Source organism: Zingiber officinale, chromosome 6A (genome assembly GCF_018446385.1).
Source record: "Zingiber officinale cultivar Zhangliang chromosome 6A, Zo_v1.1, whole genome shotgun sequence".
NCBI lineage: Eukaryota > Viridiplantae > Streptophyta > Magnoliopsida > Zingiberales > Zingiberaceae > Zingiber > Zingiber officinale.
In genome coordinates, this window is record NC_055997.1 from 101,071,264 (window position 1) to 101,087,844 (window position 16,581).

General features: G+C 40.7%; 1 protein-coding gene across 1 annotated transcript; it reads left to right on the forward strand.

The window, feature by feature from the left end:
• The first annotated feature begins 4,397 nt into the window (after positions 1 to 4,397).
• On the forward strand, positions 4,398 to 5,291 carry LOC121995092 (dof zinc finger protein 4-like). Its single transcript, XM_042548923.1, has one exon. The coding sequence runs from the start codon at positions 4,398 to 4,400 to the stop codon at positions 5,289 to 5,291; it is 894 nt and encodes a 297-aa protein (XP_042404857.1).
• Positions 5,292 to 16,581: the final 11,290 nt, after the last annotated feature.

A 16,581-nucleotide genomic window follows, 5' to 3' on the forward strand; every position in this document is an offset into this window, starting at 1 on the left:
TGATAATGTCTGTTCGACGACCAATGATCTCTTAACTGTTTCTGGATGAAGAAGATGACAAACAGAGAGTAGTTTAGGTCTCTAGCTAGTCGCTTTTATGACCATGAGAGATTGACAGATGCAGACAATAAAAATAAATTGGGGCTGGGGAAGATGTTAAGCTTTAATCTGGTGAACTAGTTGGGATGATACGCCAACTCTAAGGAAAATGATTTTGGGGATGGTGAGGACTATATTTTAGGGCCAAATAATGACATATAGAACTAGATTTTTCTCAATATTAGCTTAGCCTTAATTTATCTTGTCCTCGAATGATTTGGCCCTTAAACCTCCAAATGTCTCTTCATCATCTTCCCCTTGATTTTTTTTTAAATATACCATCGGGATTTTCTCCTCTCATACAAAGGATAAATGACATATTTTTAACATATGAAGGGAATCTTTTGATATACCATCCATATTCAACCCTTAAGTTTAGGGAATGTTGTTCCTAGCATCAAATTCATTGTTGAAGTATGTAACCAGGGCACTATTCATCTTGAAATCCCTCTTTGATGGCATCTACAAGTCAATTTACCTTTTTGCCGTTATTGCCTGTATCAGTGAACTAAGGTTTCTGTTCCAGATGGACATTTTTATGCACTATTCCTAATTTACAAATGATGGTATCTAAGAAATTAAGAACATTTAATTATGCAGATTGACAAATAATAGGATTTAAGAAAGAACACTTAATTATGCAGATTGACAAATAATAGGATTTAAGAAAGAACACTTAATTATGCAGATTGACAAACGGTAGTATCTAAGAAAGAAGAATACCTTTTTATAATGGGTTTTCTACAATGCAAACCTACACTATTCATACTTGAACTGACGACCTGAAATCTCAACTAAGATAGTTTAGATATTGTGTTATTATCATTAAACCATAAAATAAAAATCATGGAGAAAAAGCAAATTAAAAACCCGTTTAAACAACTAAGAGTTGACAAGCATGCTAGTTCAAAGAAATTCCAAACATATTACGACCAAACAGCTACTTCTAAATATCTTCAACAAGGTACACTGCATGAAGAAAGCACCAAAAAAGCAAAATGCATCTCGCATTTCAGATGTCTGATAATCACTAAAATAATCATCATTTGAAGTATCAATCAAGCAAAAGAACTGAATGGTGAAAAGAAATAAAACTTAGATAAATGAAAAATGTATAATTATTTCATTTCTCTAAAATGAATCAATAATGGCAAGTAGATCTTGATGACGTGGGTGAAAATGGACATCCACCAACATCTGTAATTTGGCTACTCATGGTGTATGGTGGATGACTTTTGATAAAGCATATTGGATTGGCACGATCTTTCTGTAGAAAGACTTGATAGCGAATGGTGAGAAGAAACTGCTTTAGATTGAGATCGACTTGAACAGTGAGAGATGAAATCCATATCCATCATTGTTTGCAACTATCAAGAGGTGATGTTCATGTAGTCTCACAAATATTTTCGGTTCAATTCCCAACTATAACTGCTAGATCTTACCTGCTACGAGTACTTTAATTTACCTTAATGATCATTAAAAAATTTTTATGAAATCAGATCGAGAGGGATCCTCTCAGGATTAATAAGGATTGAATACTATATAAAGATATATATGCCCCGCACTTCACTACCAACTCTATTGTGAGATGAGCAATTTCTCACCCCCGCCACTCATCGCCACTGCACCAAGTACTGCTGGGCCTACCCAATGAGGGGCATGTTCACGGTTCACCATACCCAGTACCCATCAAATAGTGCCGTCATTATCCTCTTGTTCGATTTCCTAAGGTCTATTCCATAAAAAAAATAAAAAAATTGATGGTATACACTGTACTTTTGAGGACAGAGGCAAGGGCAAGACAAGTACTTGCATAAAAATCTGTCTAAATAACATAGGTCATTCGATAGTTTACAAAGTTGTGCATTTAAAGTTGCATATTAATTAAAATATGCATCATACTTGAATATTGGATTAAATAAAATCTGTCTATATATTCCATACGTTGGATTAAATAAAATAGTAGATCCCGCTTATGTTACAATGATCAGAACCACTACCACATGCATGTCTGAAGCACGAGAAATTTCTGTGTCTAGGCCGAGTTAAGTGTTTTTCTCATCTTGCTCTTATGTCGGGTCATTTGACAATTGCCAGTGCGGCTAATGTGACAGTTTAATTATCCATATTGAACATGTTTGTGTTTCTGCATTCCTGAGGCACTAACATAATGATATATAGGTGGTTTCTGAACACATGCTGCTAAATTTACATAGCTGTATATATCCAATTTTTTTTGAAGTCTCACATCTCAACCTGTCATTAATGGTCTCATCCTCATACCTATCTATGACAATGATAGGATAGTGAGCCTATGTAGGGTTCCTAGCCTCCTAGCTATTAAAATTTACAAAGGTGAAAAAAAGGTCAGACTTCAAGAAACCATATTTTCTACCTTCTCTAATAATAATAAAAATGAATACTTGCATGCTGTCATAGCCACTAGAGAATTCGAGTTCAGTGTGGCGAGGAAGATAGTACAATGATTTAATACATAGCTATCATTGCTTAATAATTCTAATTGTTAGGATGCGCAAGAACAACTAAAACTAGGAGACATTAAGTTTTCAATACCATCTATAGATGCTAATTATTGACTTTACGTCAAGTTCAATTGGTCAAAAAGTAAAAAAATAAAATAAAAAAATTGAAACTAGAGATATGTGAATCACAAAATTAACATTGCATTACTCAAATTCCATCCATGAATGCATCTAGCTGAAATTAGATAATTCCATCTTTGTCATCATGTTTGCTTTTGTGGTATTCTCCCTATAATAATATAAAATTATTGAATACTTCAAATAACATTTTGAAAATAATTCTTCAATTTCCAGCAATAACCTCTTCATTCTCATTTCTGAAATTCTGCAATTTAAATAAATTACAATCTCAATTTCTAAGGGTAAAGTTTTGTATGTTTTATTGGCTTTATGCTTCACATATATCTTTTGTTCCATAACAATCACGCCACAAATTAACTGAATTAGAAGTGCATGATGAGGTTAATTTTACCATGAGAAAAAACCTACAGTGATGCGAACAACTCTTGGAGCAGTGATCCACTAATTCCAAGAACAAGTGAAACATAGGTTAGGCATTGCATTATTATCTAGCATGCAATAGTGAGAGGGAGATGGGGAAGATCACATGAGAATTGGTCGGCGGTAACGTACACTGCTGGTACGAGAAGGAATTAAACTATGTCCAGTGGAGATCAGAAAATCATTGGTGCAAGATGAGGTTAATTTTACTATGAGAAAACTTTACAGTAAAGCAAACTCTTGGAGCAGTGATGTCCTAATTCCAAGAACAAGTGAAACATATGGTGGGCATTACAGTAGTGACTATTAGCTAGCTAGCATGTTGCAAAAGGTGATTCGTTCGCCCCCAATGTCCCCGTCAACTCGTCCCTAGGCCAACACGGAGGAGGTAAATTACGGATGACTACTAGCCATTAGTGCAAATGGCTAAGACATGGAGGAGGTTATGCTCGATCACGCCGAGTTTCGACCCCAAGAACTCATGTGGCAACTCTCCATGTCTTAACCATCGCACCGCCCCGAGAAGACCTATTAGCTAGCTAGCATGCAATAGTGAGAGGGGGATGGGGAAGGGATCATCATTCATCAAATACTAATAAAATATACCTAAACCACTAAATAAAATATACCTAGTTACTTTCATATGCATCAGATCACTTAACACATTGTTGACACTGGATTAACCATCCTTGGAATTACACAACAGCATGCATAAATAACATTGATGTTCCATGCTACTACAAAACAAAACCAAGTAACCAAGGAACCACACAAACAGTGTTTTTTTTTCTCTCAAGTAACTCATTTTTTGGCCAATAAAAGGGTAGTCGATCCTCAATGTGCTAAAGATTTATACGATTTAGAATTGTGAAATCTCATTTCAATCCAAAATGATTAAGTTGCTTTGGTGGTGGACAGACTTACAAGATTTCATTTTCATCTAAGCAGATTAACTACTCAAGTGCAACTAAGGAGGCTCTTATCTTTCTCAACAGACAGGATTGCGATTAGTTTAGGGAGACAAAGAGGAAAGAAGGGCAAAAGAGGTTTTTTAAACAAAGAGAACAACACAAGATATTTGGCGACTGCTACATGTTAAATTAATGTGTTTCAACTAACAAACGCCGTCGCTTCTACTGGGAAGATTTAGGAGAGCAGGCAAAGAACATTAAGAGAGGACCAGTTAGTTACTGAAGCTCTCTTACCGGAACTGCTGCCGAGAAAGCTTTTGTAGGATTCTAGAGTCGCAGGTGAATGAATAACCACCGGTCAATCCCGGGCCTTGCAGGTCTCCTATTCGGCGGTGGTGGCGGAGGAGGAGCAGGTGGGCGACTCCATGTTCGTGGCCACCCTTCTCCGCCGGCTCCCGTCAAGTGCCCCCGCTGCGACTCCACCAACACTAAGTTCTGCTACTACAACAACTACAACCTCGCTCAGCCCCGCCACTTCTGCAAGGCCTGCCGCCGTTACTGGACCAAAGGCGGAATCCTCCGCAACGTCCCCATCGGCGGCGGCTGCCGCAAATCAAAGCACTCCTCCTCCACCTCAAAGCCCTCCGGGGGCCTCCCATCGGCCAAGGAACCGTCACCCTCAGGCTGCTCCGATGGTCTCAATTCTGCCTCCACGGAAACCTCTAACCCAGATGCAAACCCTAATCCCACGACGTACTTCGGCCAAGAGGGAGGCGGGACTCCGCTAGTCGCGGAGGTGGAGTTCTTCGCCGAAACGACACTCTCGCCCGTGTCGGCTCCGACGATACTCAACAGCTTCGGTGCTCCGCTTCCAATTTTGCTCCAGTGTCGGTCGATGGAGTCGGAGATCGGGGCGCAACCGGGGTTCATGCATCAGGCATCGCCACTGATTCCACTGTTGACAACGGAGGAGGGTGAGCTCCAGTTGCCGTTGAAGTTCATGAATCCGGCACCACCCCAGCAGATCCAATCTCGACCGATTTCAGTGGAGGAGGTCACGGCACAGACGAGTTTTTTGGATCAGGCGGTGGTCGACGGGTTGAGATGGACGGACGGGGCAGCGGATCCGGCGATCTACGGTCTATCCACACAGGTGGGGCAGCCGCCGGCTGCGGCGGGGGCGTATTGGAGCGACTGCTGGAGCGATCCCGATCCAGCCTCCTTCCTCTTGAATTAATGAATTTAATCCGTTTCATTTCTCCATTAACGGAATAATCATCCACTTAACTTTTTTTTATTTCCTAATGGTGTATATATCGTGCTTTTGGTTGTGTATTTGATTTCCAATAAATTAATTAAAAATGTTATAATTCTATGACTTCCAATCAATAATATTTGTTTATTTAACTGAAAATTAAATCCATTGGAAATGAATAAATACAACTAGTGCAGTCGTCTGCGGTAAATCTATTCACTTGTTGATCTAGGGATAAATTGATATGGTATTGAAACGAGCGAATCATTTTTTGTCACATTAGAAAGACACGATCGCTCCGATTCCTCCTACTTGTCTGATCCTGTCCAAAAATTATGGAGATGATAAACTAAGGATGTGACTACTACGTTAACTAGATGTAGACTCCACTTCGCTCTGTAACACAAGAAACGTCAGTCTCGAATTAAGGAAGATGTCCTCGGTGTTAGCCCTCCAACGCTCAAGTCGATCACCGGAAAGAGAAAAAAGACGGAGCAATAGTAGACAAAAGCGTGTTATACCTCCGTCGGTATACGAATCCCCTTTATATAGTGCACTTGTGGGCGACGTGCATGTTTCTCGAGACGTGGACACGGTCTCCAATTGGTTGTGACCATATTCGCCAAATTGTCCTATGAAAGAACTTGTCAGGAAAGTACCTCTGACACCATACCTTAATAGTGTTAGGCCCAAAAGTAGCTAGAGGGGGGGGGTGAATAGCTCTTCTCGTGCCCGTTGCTCGGCGTTGCTTGTTTCTTCGAAGATGTGCAGCGGAAAATACAGAAACAACTCACACAACGCTAACACGATTGGTTTACTTGGTATCCACCTCACAAGAGGTGACTAGTCCAAGGATCCACACCAACGCACACACCCTCCACTAATGAAAGCCTCCTTTATGGTAACTACCAAGGGCGGAGAAGCCCTACAAGACTCAATACAAGAAGAGAGGGAAAGGATACAAGATACAAGCACAAAGCTTACAATGAGTGCAGAAAACCCTAACCCTAGCTTCTCTTCTTCCTTTGATCCGCCTCTTGACTCGGAGAGCTTCCAAGAACCTTCAAGAACTGGCGATCACAAGCTTTGAGAGTGCTGTGGAGGAGCTGGCGAAGATCTGAGATGAAACAGTGAAGAGCTACCGCAGCCATCGAACGCCTGCAGCTATAAACGATGCCAACGGTCGGATCCCGATCGATTCGAATGTTCCCAATCGATCGGGGAGGCTTTGGATCGATCCACGGATCGATCCAGAGTGCCTCTGTGCTCTGGGAAAACGCCTGGATCGATCCACGGATCGATCCAGCGTTTATCGCGCGAAGCAGCTGCGTCCCAATCGATCCACTGATCGATTGGGACATCTGGATCGATCCACGGATCGATCCGGAGGCTCTCTGTTCGCTGGGACAGGTCTGGATCGATCCAGGGCCTGGATCGATCCACTGATCGATCCAGCACTTGATTTTTGTCCAAACCAAGTCCCAAACCTCTCAAACCAACATCCGGTCAACCTTGACCTGTTGGTATGTCATGCCTAGCATCTAGTCACTCCCTTGACCTGCTAGGACTCCCTTACCAAGTGTCCGGTCAATCCCTTTGACCCACTTGGACTTTTCTCTGTGCCAAGTATCTGGTCAATCCCTTTGACCTACTTGGACTCTTCTTTCATGCCAAGTATCCAGTCAATCCTTTGACCTACTTGGACTTTTCTTTCATGCCAAGTATCCAGTCAATCCTTTGACCTACTTGGACTTCCCAGCACCAGATGTCCGATCATCCTTGATCCATCTGGATTTTCCCTTGCCTGGCTTCACTCACCAGGACTTTCACCTAGCTTCACTCACTAGGGTTTTCCATCTGCCTAGCTTCACTCACTAGGACTTTCACCTGGCTTCACTCACCAGGATTTCCATCTGCCTAGCTTCACTCACTAGGACTTTCACCTAGCTTCACTCACTAGGGTTTTCCATCTGCCTAGCTTCACTCACTAGGACTTTCACCTGGCTTCACTCACCAGGATTTCCATCTGCCTAGCTTCACTCACTAGGACTTTCATCTGCCTGGCTTCACTCACCAGGATTTCCATCTGCCTAGCTTCACTCACTAGGACTTCCTTCTGCCTGGCTTCACTCACCAGGACTTCCATACTGCCTAGCTTCACTCACTAGGTCTTTCATTTTGCCTAACATCCCAGTTAGGACTTCCCGGTCAAGTATCCGGTCAACCTTGACCTACTTCTTATTGTCAAACATCTAAACCCAAACCAAGACTCAGCTTGGTCAAACAGGTCAACCTTGACCTGAGGGATGTTGCACCAACAATCTCCCCCTTTTTGATGTTTGACAATACCAACACTATCACTTACAATACCACAGTAAGTTAGGCTAATCCCATAGCCTCCTTCTTCATGCCACTAGGTAATGAAAGCATAAATTAAGCTCTTCATTCTCCCCCTAAGAGGGCAAACTCCCTCTAGGTAATGAAAGCCTAACTTACTCCCTTTCATTAGTCCTTTCATTCTCCCCCTATGACCTTCCCATAGGTAATGAAGGACTAAGCTTAACCATACATTCTCCCCCTATTGGCACACATCAACCCATCGTTGGACACACATCAACCTATGCTCCAATTCTGGGCACACTTCAACAAATCCATTTGTTGAAGACTCTCCCCCTGAAAAGTTGCTCATCGTTGTTCACCACATCACTCGTTGTGATCAACACGATAATGAAGGTCCCATACCCTTCATTTATCCTTAACCTCTCCCTCAGTGTAGACAAATACCCAACCTTGAGCATTTTTAACCACTTGAGTTTCCACTTGAAATAATGAGGATATCCACTCCCCATTTCTCCCCATTTTAAGTTTAAATGCTCAACCTTGAGCAAGTTCACAACAGAAGGTTAACCACCTTCCAAGGTTCATGAAACATAATTTTCATGTCTTTAAAGAGTCTCTCCCCCTAAAAACATGGTGGTAACTTCTGTCATTGCACCAACAATGACTTGGAATCCCTAAAACATTAGGAAACCCAAATTTAGAAGTTTTGAGGTTCAAATATTCAAAATTTGAAACAACCTCAACCTAAACTTCTACTTAGTCTTCGTTAACCAATCCATCCTTGTTTTCAACATGAAAACACCCTTTGTATGTATACAAATGTATTTAAGGGGTTTGGAATGGTTACCTAGACTCAAAGAGGTTCAAAGATGCTGAAATCAAACCTTCCCAGCCAAAATCAGCAACTTGGATCGATTGGAGTTGGGTTCCAATCGATCGAACCTTCAATCGATCCACGATCGATTCAGACTCCTGAATCGATCGGCTGATCGATCCAGCGAGCTTCTCGCGGGAATTGCCGTTTGAATCGATCCATGGATCGATTCATGAACTCAATCGATCCATGGATCGATCGAGACTCGATAGTTGCTGAAATTCCATTTCGGTCAACTTGAAACCCCTAGAAAATTCTACAAAAATCCAAAAATTATGAAATTTCGTGTAGACATTATTTAGGGCATACTTAATCATGGAAAAATAGCTTTCTATGAAAATACATCATATTTTCAAAGATTGACACAAACTTGAAAACTTACAAAAACTTTAGTGTTTTCTTCAAGTTTGTGTCTAACTATTCAATGGTGATTACTATCAAAAGATAGCCTTCACCAAGGTTTTCCAAAATCATTTTGAAAACATTTTCAAAACCAATATCCCATCATGTTCCTTGGGCATAATGCACATGACTTGTACATTAGCTTTCCCAATGATGGGAAAACACATAACTATGTGTTTTGATGAATTTAAAACTCAAAGGAATGCACTAAATCAACATCTTGAGTTTTGTTCATCATCCTAACATCTCACTTGTATCTAATGTGCACTAAAACATATACAAGTCACCTTATAGTCTTTGTGAGATGTAGATTTTGGTTTTGCCCTAATCTAGGGATCATGCATATCTATCTAGGCATTTTAGAGATATTAGACATCCACCTAGGATGTCACTTGTTAATAAGTGTTGTTAAATGCCATTTGTCCTTAATTACAAGGAATTAAACTAATGCATGATAATGTTATGGCATACATCAAAATAAAATGACTTTCAAAAGAAAGATTCCTATAACTACATGATGTATGAATGTCATGACATGGTATTTTTTGAGTTTTTCATAGTAAAACATGAATGCAAAAATAGACATGATGTCATGGCATATGATGGGCAAACAATCATGGCAAGATTTAGCATAACTAAAATATACTTAGATTACCTATCTAAGTATCCTTAACCACTTAGCTAAATCACAAAGTATAACCCTAGATCGCCCAATTTCCTTAAGAAAATGTCAAAACCCAACTTGACATTTCTTTAATCTCTTGAATTAATTATGCCAATTAGAAATTTAAAATATTCCTCAAGTTGGCATATTCCATTTTCCCTCAAGAGTGAGCACCTTTAAATTTAGGCCCGGATCGCCTTAAATTTCCTAAGAACATACCAAAATCCCAACTTGGCAGTTCTTATGGTTTTCCCAATTTGTGCCATTTTAAGATAAAATCAATTTTTCCACCAATAGGCACATTTTACTCTTTCAAGGAGTAAACACTAGGTCCGTTTCATTTTCAAAGGTTAACAAAAACCTTGAAAATGCTCCTTGAGTGTCAATTTCCTCAAAGTTGGGTTAACTACCCTTCTAATCGGAGTTGACACTCTCTAACCCATTTATGGGATAGAGAAAATGCTCCTAGGAACCCAGCACCTATTGGTGCTCCTTGGATGCTCTAAGTATTCACTAGGGATAACTTCCCTAGATACCTTCCTAGTGACCTTGTTTGACTTCTTAGAAGCCTTGGTCACCTTTTCTAGGTCAGCTCTAGGGATAGCCTCCCTTGTGACCTTGTTAGTGACTTTCTTAGACTTCTTAGAAGTCTTAGTCACATTAATTGCAAAAACACTCTTAGGGATGACCTCCCTAGTATTTTTGACTTGCCCACTAGACCTAGGGTTTGTTCCATAACTATATGGAACTCTATGGTAAGAGGGCACATCCTTCTTAGCCTTTGGTTTGTATCCCAAACCTCTATGGCCATTGGATGACTTTGATTTTCCTAGCCCTAGGTATTGCTCACTTTGCCCTAATAGGATATTTTCCATCATTTTTAGGGTCTTCTCCATTTTATCAAGTCTTGACCTCAAGACTTGATTTTCTATCATTAAATCCTTAGTATTAGGTTTTCCATTAAGTTCATGAGCATTTTTGTTTCTAAGCTTGTATCTTGAATCTTTAGAGTTATTGCCCAGATTTTTACCTACATTCCTAGCCTTAGGTGTAGTGGTTTTAGCATGAAAAGCTATATGTTTTTCTTTAACGCTATCATGCTTTCTATTTTCATGGTAAATAGCATTAAAATGATAAAAATTTGAACTATCATGCTTTTTACCATAATGTAAAGGGGTAGGCTCAATAAATGTTACCTTCTTCTTTACCTTGGAGGCTCCCCCTTGACTAGTGCTTCCTCCATGAGCCTTGACCACCTTCTTCCCCTTAGGGCATTGACTTCGGTAATGCCCCTTTTGATTGCACAAGAAGCACACAATGTGCTCCTTACTCTTCTTTGTCCCGGGGGTGGTCTCCTTGAGCTTCGCCTTGCCCTTTTGTGCCACTTGGCCCTTCTTCTTGGCCAATTTAGGGCACTTGCTCTTGTAGTGCCCATGTTCCCTACACTCAAAGCATATAATATGATTTTTATTATTAATTGAACTATTTTTACCTTCTTGTGTAGGGATGGCACTTGCTCCTCCATTTGATATTTCTTGAATGTCGGAGGTGGCACCATCTTCTTCTTCTTCACTTGACCCGGATGTAGAAACTTCTCCTTCTTCTTGATCCGGTGTCACCAAGGATTGCTCCCCCTCAATCCTAGAGGTGGAGGCTTCATCATCTTGAATATGAAACAAGGAGTATACTCCCTCCTTGTTCCCTTCGGTGCATTCCCTTGAGGATGAAGCTTCCTGGATTTCCTCTTCTTCGGAGGTTGAGCATCTCTCAATCTCGGAGTCCTCCTCTTGGTCTTGCTCCAAAGAGTCACCCTCTCTGGATTCTCCATGATCTTGTACAGTGGAGGGGATCTCTTCATGAAGCTTAGCCAATTTGCTCCAAAGTTCCTTTGCATCTTCAAATTCTCCAATTTTGCAAAGAATGGTGCTTGGCAATAACTTGACCAAAAGCTTGGTCACTTTGTCATTTGCCTCGCACCTTTGGACTTGCTCCGGACTCCATTTGCTTTTCTTTAGAACTTTGCCCTTTGAATTTCTTGGAGCCTTGAAGCCTTCCATTAGAGCAAACCATTGCTCTATCTCCATCATAAGAAAATTTTCGATTCTTGATTTCCAAGAATCGAAGCTCGTGGAAGTGTATGGAGGAGCCACCCTCGTGTCGAATCCGAGCCCATCTCGGAATTCCATTGTAGAAGTTGAGCTTTTGAATTTCTTTGACTTTGACAACTTTGCTTCAACTTCTTCACCCTCTAGCTCTTCTTGTTATGCTTGACCCTTCCGGCGATGATTCCGGTGAAGAGCGGCCTCGCTCTGATACCACTTGTTAGGCCCAAAAGTAGCTAGAGGGGGGGGGGGTGAATAGCTCTTCTCGTGCCCGTTGCTCGGCGTTGCTTGTTTCTTCGAAGATGTGCAGCGGAAAATACAGAAACAACTCACACAACGCTAACACGATTGGTTTACTTGGTATCCACCTCACAAGAGGTGACTAGTCCAAGGATCCACACCAACGCACACACCCTCCACTAATGAAAGCCTCCTTTATGGTAACTACCAAGGGCGGAGAAGCCCTACAAGACTCAATACAAGAAGAGAGGGAAAGGATACAAGATACAAGCACAAAGCTTACAATGAGTGCAGAAAACCCTAACCCTAGCTTCTCTTCTTCCTTTGATCCGCCTCTTGACTCGGAGAGCTTCCAAGAACCTTCAAGAACTGGCGATCACAAGCTTTGAGAGTGCTATGGAGGAGCTGGCGAAGATATGAGATGAAACAGTGAAGAGCTACCGCAGCCATCGAACGCCTGCAGCTATAAACGATGCCAACGGTCGGATCCCGATCGATTCGAATGTTCCCAATCGATCGGGGAGGCTTTGGATCGATCCACGGATCGATCCAGAGTGCCTCTGTGCTCTGGATCGATCCAGCGTTTATCGCGCGAAGCAGCTGCGTCCCAATCGATCCACTGATCGATTGGGACATCTGGATCGATCCACGGATCGATCCGGAGGCTCTCTGTTCGCTGGGACAGGTCTGGATCGATCCACTGATCGATCCAGCACTTGATATTTGTCCAAACCAAGTCCCAAACCTCCCAAACCAACATCCGGTCAACCTTGACCTGTTGGTATGTCATGCCTAGCATCTAGTCACTCCCTTGACCTGCTAGGACTCCCTTACCAAGTGTCCGGTCAATCCTTTTGACCCACTTGGACTTTTCTCTGTGCCAAGTATCTGGTCAATCCCTTTGACCTACTTGGACTCTTCTTTCATGCCAAGTATCCAGTCAATCCTTTGACCTACTTGGACTTTTCTTTCATGCCAAGTATCCAGTCAATCCTTTGACCTACTTGGACTTCCCAGCACCAGATGTCCGATCATCCTTGATCCATCTGGATTTTCCCTTGCCTGGCTTCACTCACCAGGACTTTCACCTAGCTTCACTCACTAGGGTTTTCCATCTGCCTAGCTTCACTCACTAGGACTTTCACCTGGTTTCACTCACCAGGATTTCCATCTGCCTAGCTTCACTCACTAGGACTTTCACCTAGCTTCACTCACTAGGGTTTTCCATCTGCCTAGCTTCACTCACTAGGACTTTCACCTGGCTTCACTCACCAGGATTTCCATCTGCCTAGCTTCACTCACTAGGACTTTCATCTGTCTGGCTTCACTCACCAGGATTTCCATATGCCTAGCTTCACTCATTAGGACTTCCTTCTGCCTGGCTTCACTCACCAGGACTTCCATACTGCCTAGTTTCACTCACTAGGTCTTTCATTTTGCCTAACATCCCAGTTAGGACTTCCCGGTCAAGTATCCGGTCAACCTTGACCTACTTCTTATTGTCAAACATCTAAACCCAAACCAAGACTCAGCTTGGTCAAACAGGTCAACCTTGACATGAGGGATGTTGCACCAACAAATAGGACATGCATATCTTTGACAAAACAATAGAAGCTTTCGCCGTATAATCTGACTGTTGACCATACTATATGTCAGCAGCACATCTCCCAAAAGGATATTGAGAGATACGATAATGATCCCGTTGTTCGGGCAAACAGGGTGACCGATAGGCTGTGACTCCTCCAATCGGTCGGCATCTGTTGTTCTTTCTTGTGGTGTCTGGGTATAGTAGCTTGTTATCGTCCGACCGAACTAACGCTTCGGTCGTCCTAATGGTTCTCTACTTCGTGATGAGCGTCTCATGACTTTGGATGTACGATCGTTTTGCTTGGACCAACCGTTTGTCGATTGGAAGCTTTACGCCCAATCGATCACTGTCGTAGAGCTCCGTTCAACCCCCTTTTAGAGGATGAGCTTGTTGGTCTTTTGACGGTCACCTCTTTAATTTTGATATCTATATTGACAACTATCTCCATCCTCCGATCCACACTTAATGAGTCTTTTTATCACCGGATACTTCACATTCGAAATTTGATTTTAAGAGCAGTGATATTGTTTTCTTTGAAAGGCTTGATTTTGGGATCAGTTCCATGTTCCTTTGTAAGGCATGATTTAGACAGCAAGTTCGGACGGTTCTTGTTCTTTCGATAAGACAACCGTTTGTTAATTTTTTTTTTTTTTAAGTTTGATATTGAGGGCAATTTTATGGTCCTCTGATAACAATGTTTTTCGAAAGGTTGATTTTGGGAGCAGTTCCATGTTCCTTTGATAAAATACAATTTGTTTGTTTTCGTGATTTACTTGCATTTCATTGTAGGACCGGCATTACTGAATTATTTAGGGTGAATGAGTAATGAAACTCAATCTGACAACGCAGATGCGGATTGAGTAGGCACAACTCGATTTGATCCTACGAGGTCAATCGGGGAAGAGCAGGTGCGGATCGAGAAGGCTTAGCTGGATTTGATGGAACAAGTTTAGATCAAGATAAAGCTTAATCAGAGCTAGGAGACCCATCTTAAAAGAGCAGGTGCTGAGATCATTTAGGAAAGAAAATAATTGATGCAAAGATTTAGGAAAGAAAATAATTAATGCAAAGATCCAAAACGGAAAGAAAATGTAGGGGTGTAAATGATCCAAGCCGCAGACGACTGCACTAATTGATAAAGTGTAGGGGTGTAGTCGTTTGAAAATTAAATCCATTGGAAATGAATAAATACAACTAGTGCAGTCGTCTTGTGATTAAAGTGTAGGGGTGTAGTCGTTTGAGCTCGTTTAATGAGGCTCGTTAAGATAAACAAATTAAACTCAAGCTTCACAATATTTGGCTCGTTAGCTTGTGAACATGTTCGTTAAACTCATGAATCAATTTTTAAATAAAAAAATAATAATTTTGATATTGAATTTATAGATTTTACATTATACTTATGAAAAACATAGACAAATATATTAAATTTATTTATTAGAATAAAATTATAAATTTTAACAAGAATATTATAATTTTTTTAAAATATATAATTTAATTTTTAAATTTATAATTTATATTTATTAAGTTCGTTTAGGCTCGATAAAAATTTGAATAAGCTCGTGAGCCATGAATATATTCGTTAAATAAAGCTCGAGCTCGGCTCGATTATAAACGAGTCAAACTCAAACATCCAAGAGTTTGGCTCGGCTCGGTTCGATTACACTCCTAAGAAAATGTCACTCATAATTAATTCGATTAATTTAATATTAATTATATAATTTTTTTAAAAATAAATTCAGTTAATTTAGTGTTAATAGAAATAACGATCAATTTTAATCTCATTTTAATTTAATTTAATTAATTAATATTAAATTAATTAAAGACTGAATTAATCAAATGTCGATAAGTTCATGTCTCTTTCCTACCTAGATCCAGTAGGAAACGCGTCCTGGCCATAGGTCGCTGGTACAAGTCCCAGACTCAACGACACATTCCGGTAACTCCGTCTCATCCATCGGTTGATGCCGTAGGGACCAACGTGAAATGGAGTAGTGGCCGGCAGCAAAGGTGCGTGACAAGCTGTAGTACCCTTTAAATTGCTATATTGAAGGTATACTTAGCAAAGGAGACATGATTTCTTCGTTTTTGCCGATTTAAGCATCCAAAGTTATTTTATATGATCAATCGGATTTAACATTTCAAGGCAAATATTTTAAGTTTTCGGATATCCGATCCAAGCTCTGTGCAAATTGATTTACAAATTTAATAGATTTTAAGTTAACTATTTCATGCTTCTAATTGATTTAAAATCATAATTTTAATACTTTATTGTGAAAAAATTAGATAAGACGGTCAATTTGCTAACAAAATTATTGGAGCATGCTTTTGGTAGATATTATTTAATTGTCGGGGCAATTATCGAGGATAATTTTCTCTCCATTGATATGAAGACTATCGATTTGTATATATATGTTAATACGATGTTAATTATAATATGTTTTTTTTTTCTGAGTGATGATAGTCAGAGAGCAACAGGGCTCAGCGCCATCTTCTATTGCAGCAGCCACTAGCTGCAATCAGTGATGCTACACGAGCATTGTGTCTTCAGAACCCTCCTAATCGTCATACGAAAAGTCTCTGGAGAAGGGCACAAGCATATGATATGCTTGGGTTAGCAAAAGAGATTGTCGGATGCCATTCTTTTCATTGATGAGTGCTCAGAATGTAATGATCCTGATCTTTCGATAAGGCACAATAAGTTTCCCGGCTATGCCGAAAGGTGTGAAGAAGCAGATGGGCAAGGCATGACAGTTTAGGGAGACAGCTGTGAAGCATGGTGGTATTGACACTGAGGGTGGTGATGGAGATTTCTATAAGCAAGAGACTGATGACTCAGAGTAGGAGACTGTAAGTGAACGAAATGTAGAAAATGATGGAAGGGAAGCAGTCAATGACGATGACGAAGAAGAAAATTAAAAAAAAAAAACAACAACAACATCCAGGAAGATGTACACGAGTAAGCAACTACAAAGGTGATTTGTTCTTTATCAGAGCAACAAAAGTCCGTAAATCCAAATTACTGATGTTGGTGCGAGCCTTGAGGGATTCAATCTTCATCTGAA

Excerpts from the sequence above, each read along its gene's own strand:
- LOC121995092 (XM_042548923.1), top strand. The coding sequence starts at position 4,398 with ATGAATAACCACCGGTCAATCCCGGGCCTTGCAGGTCTCCTATTCGGC.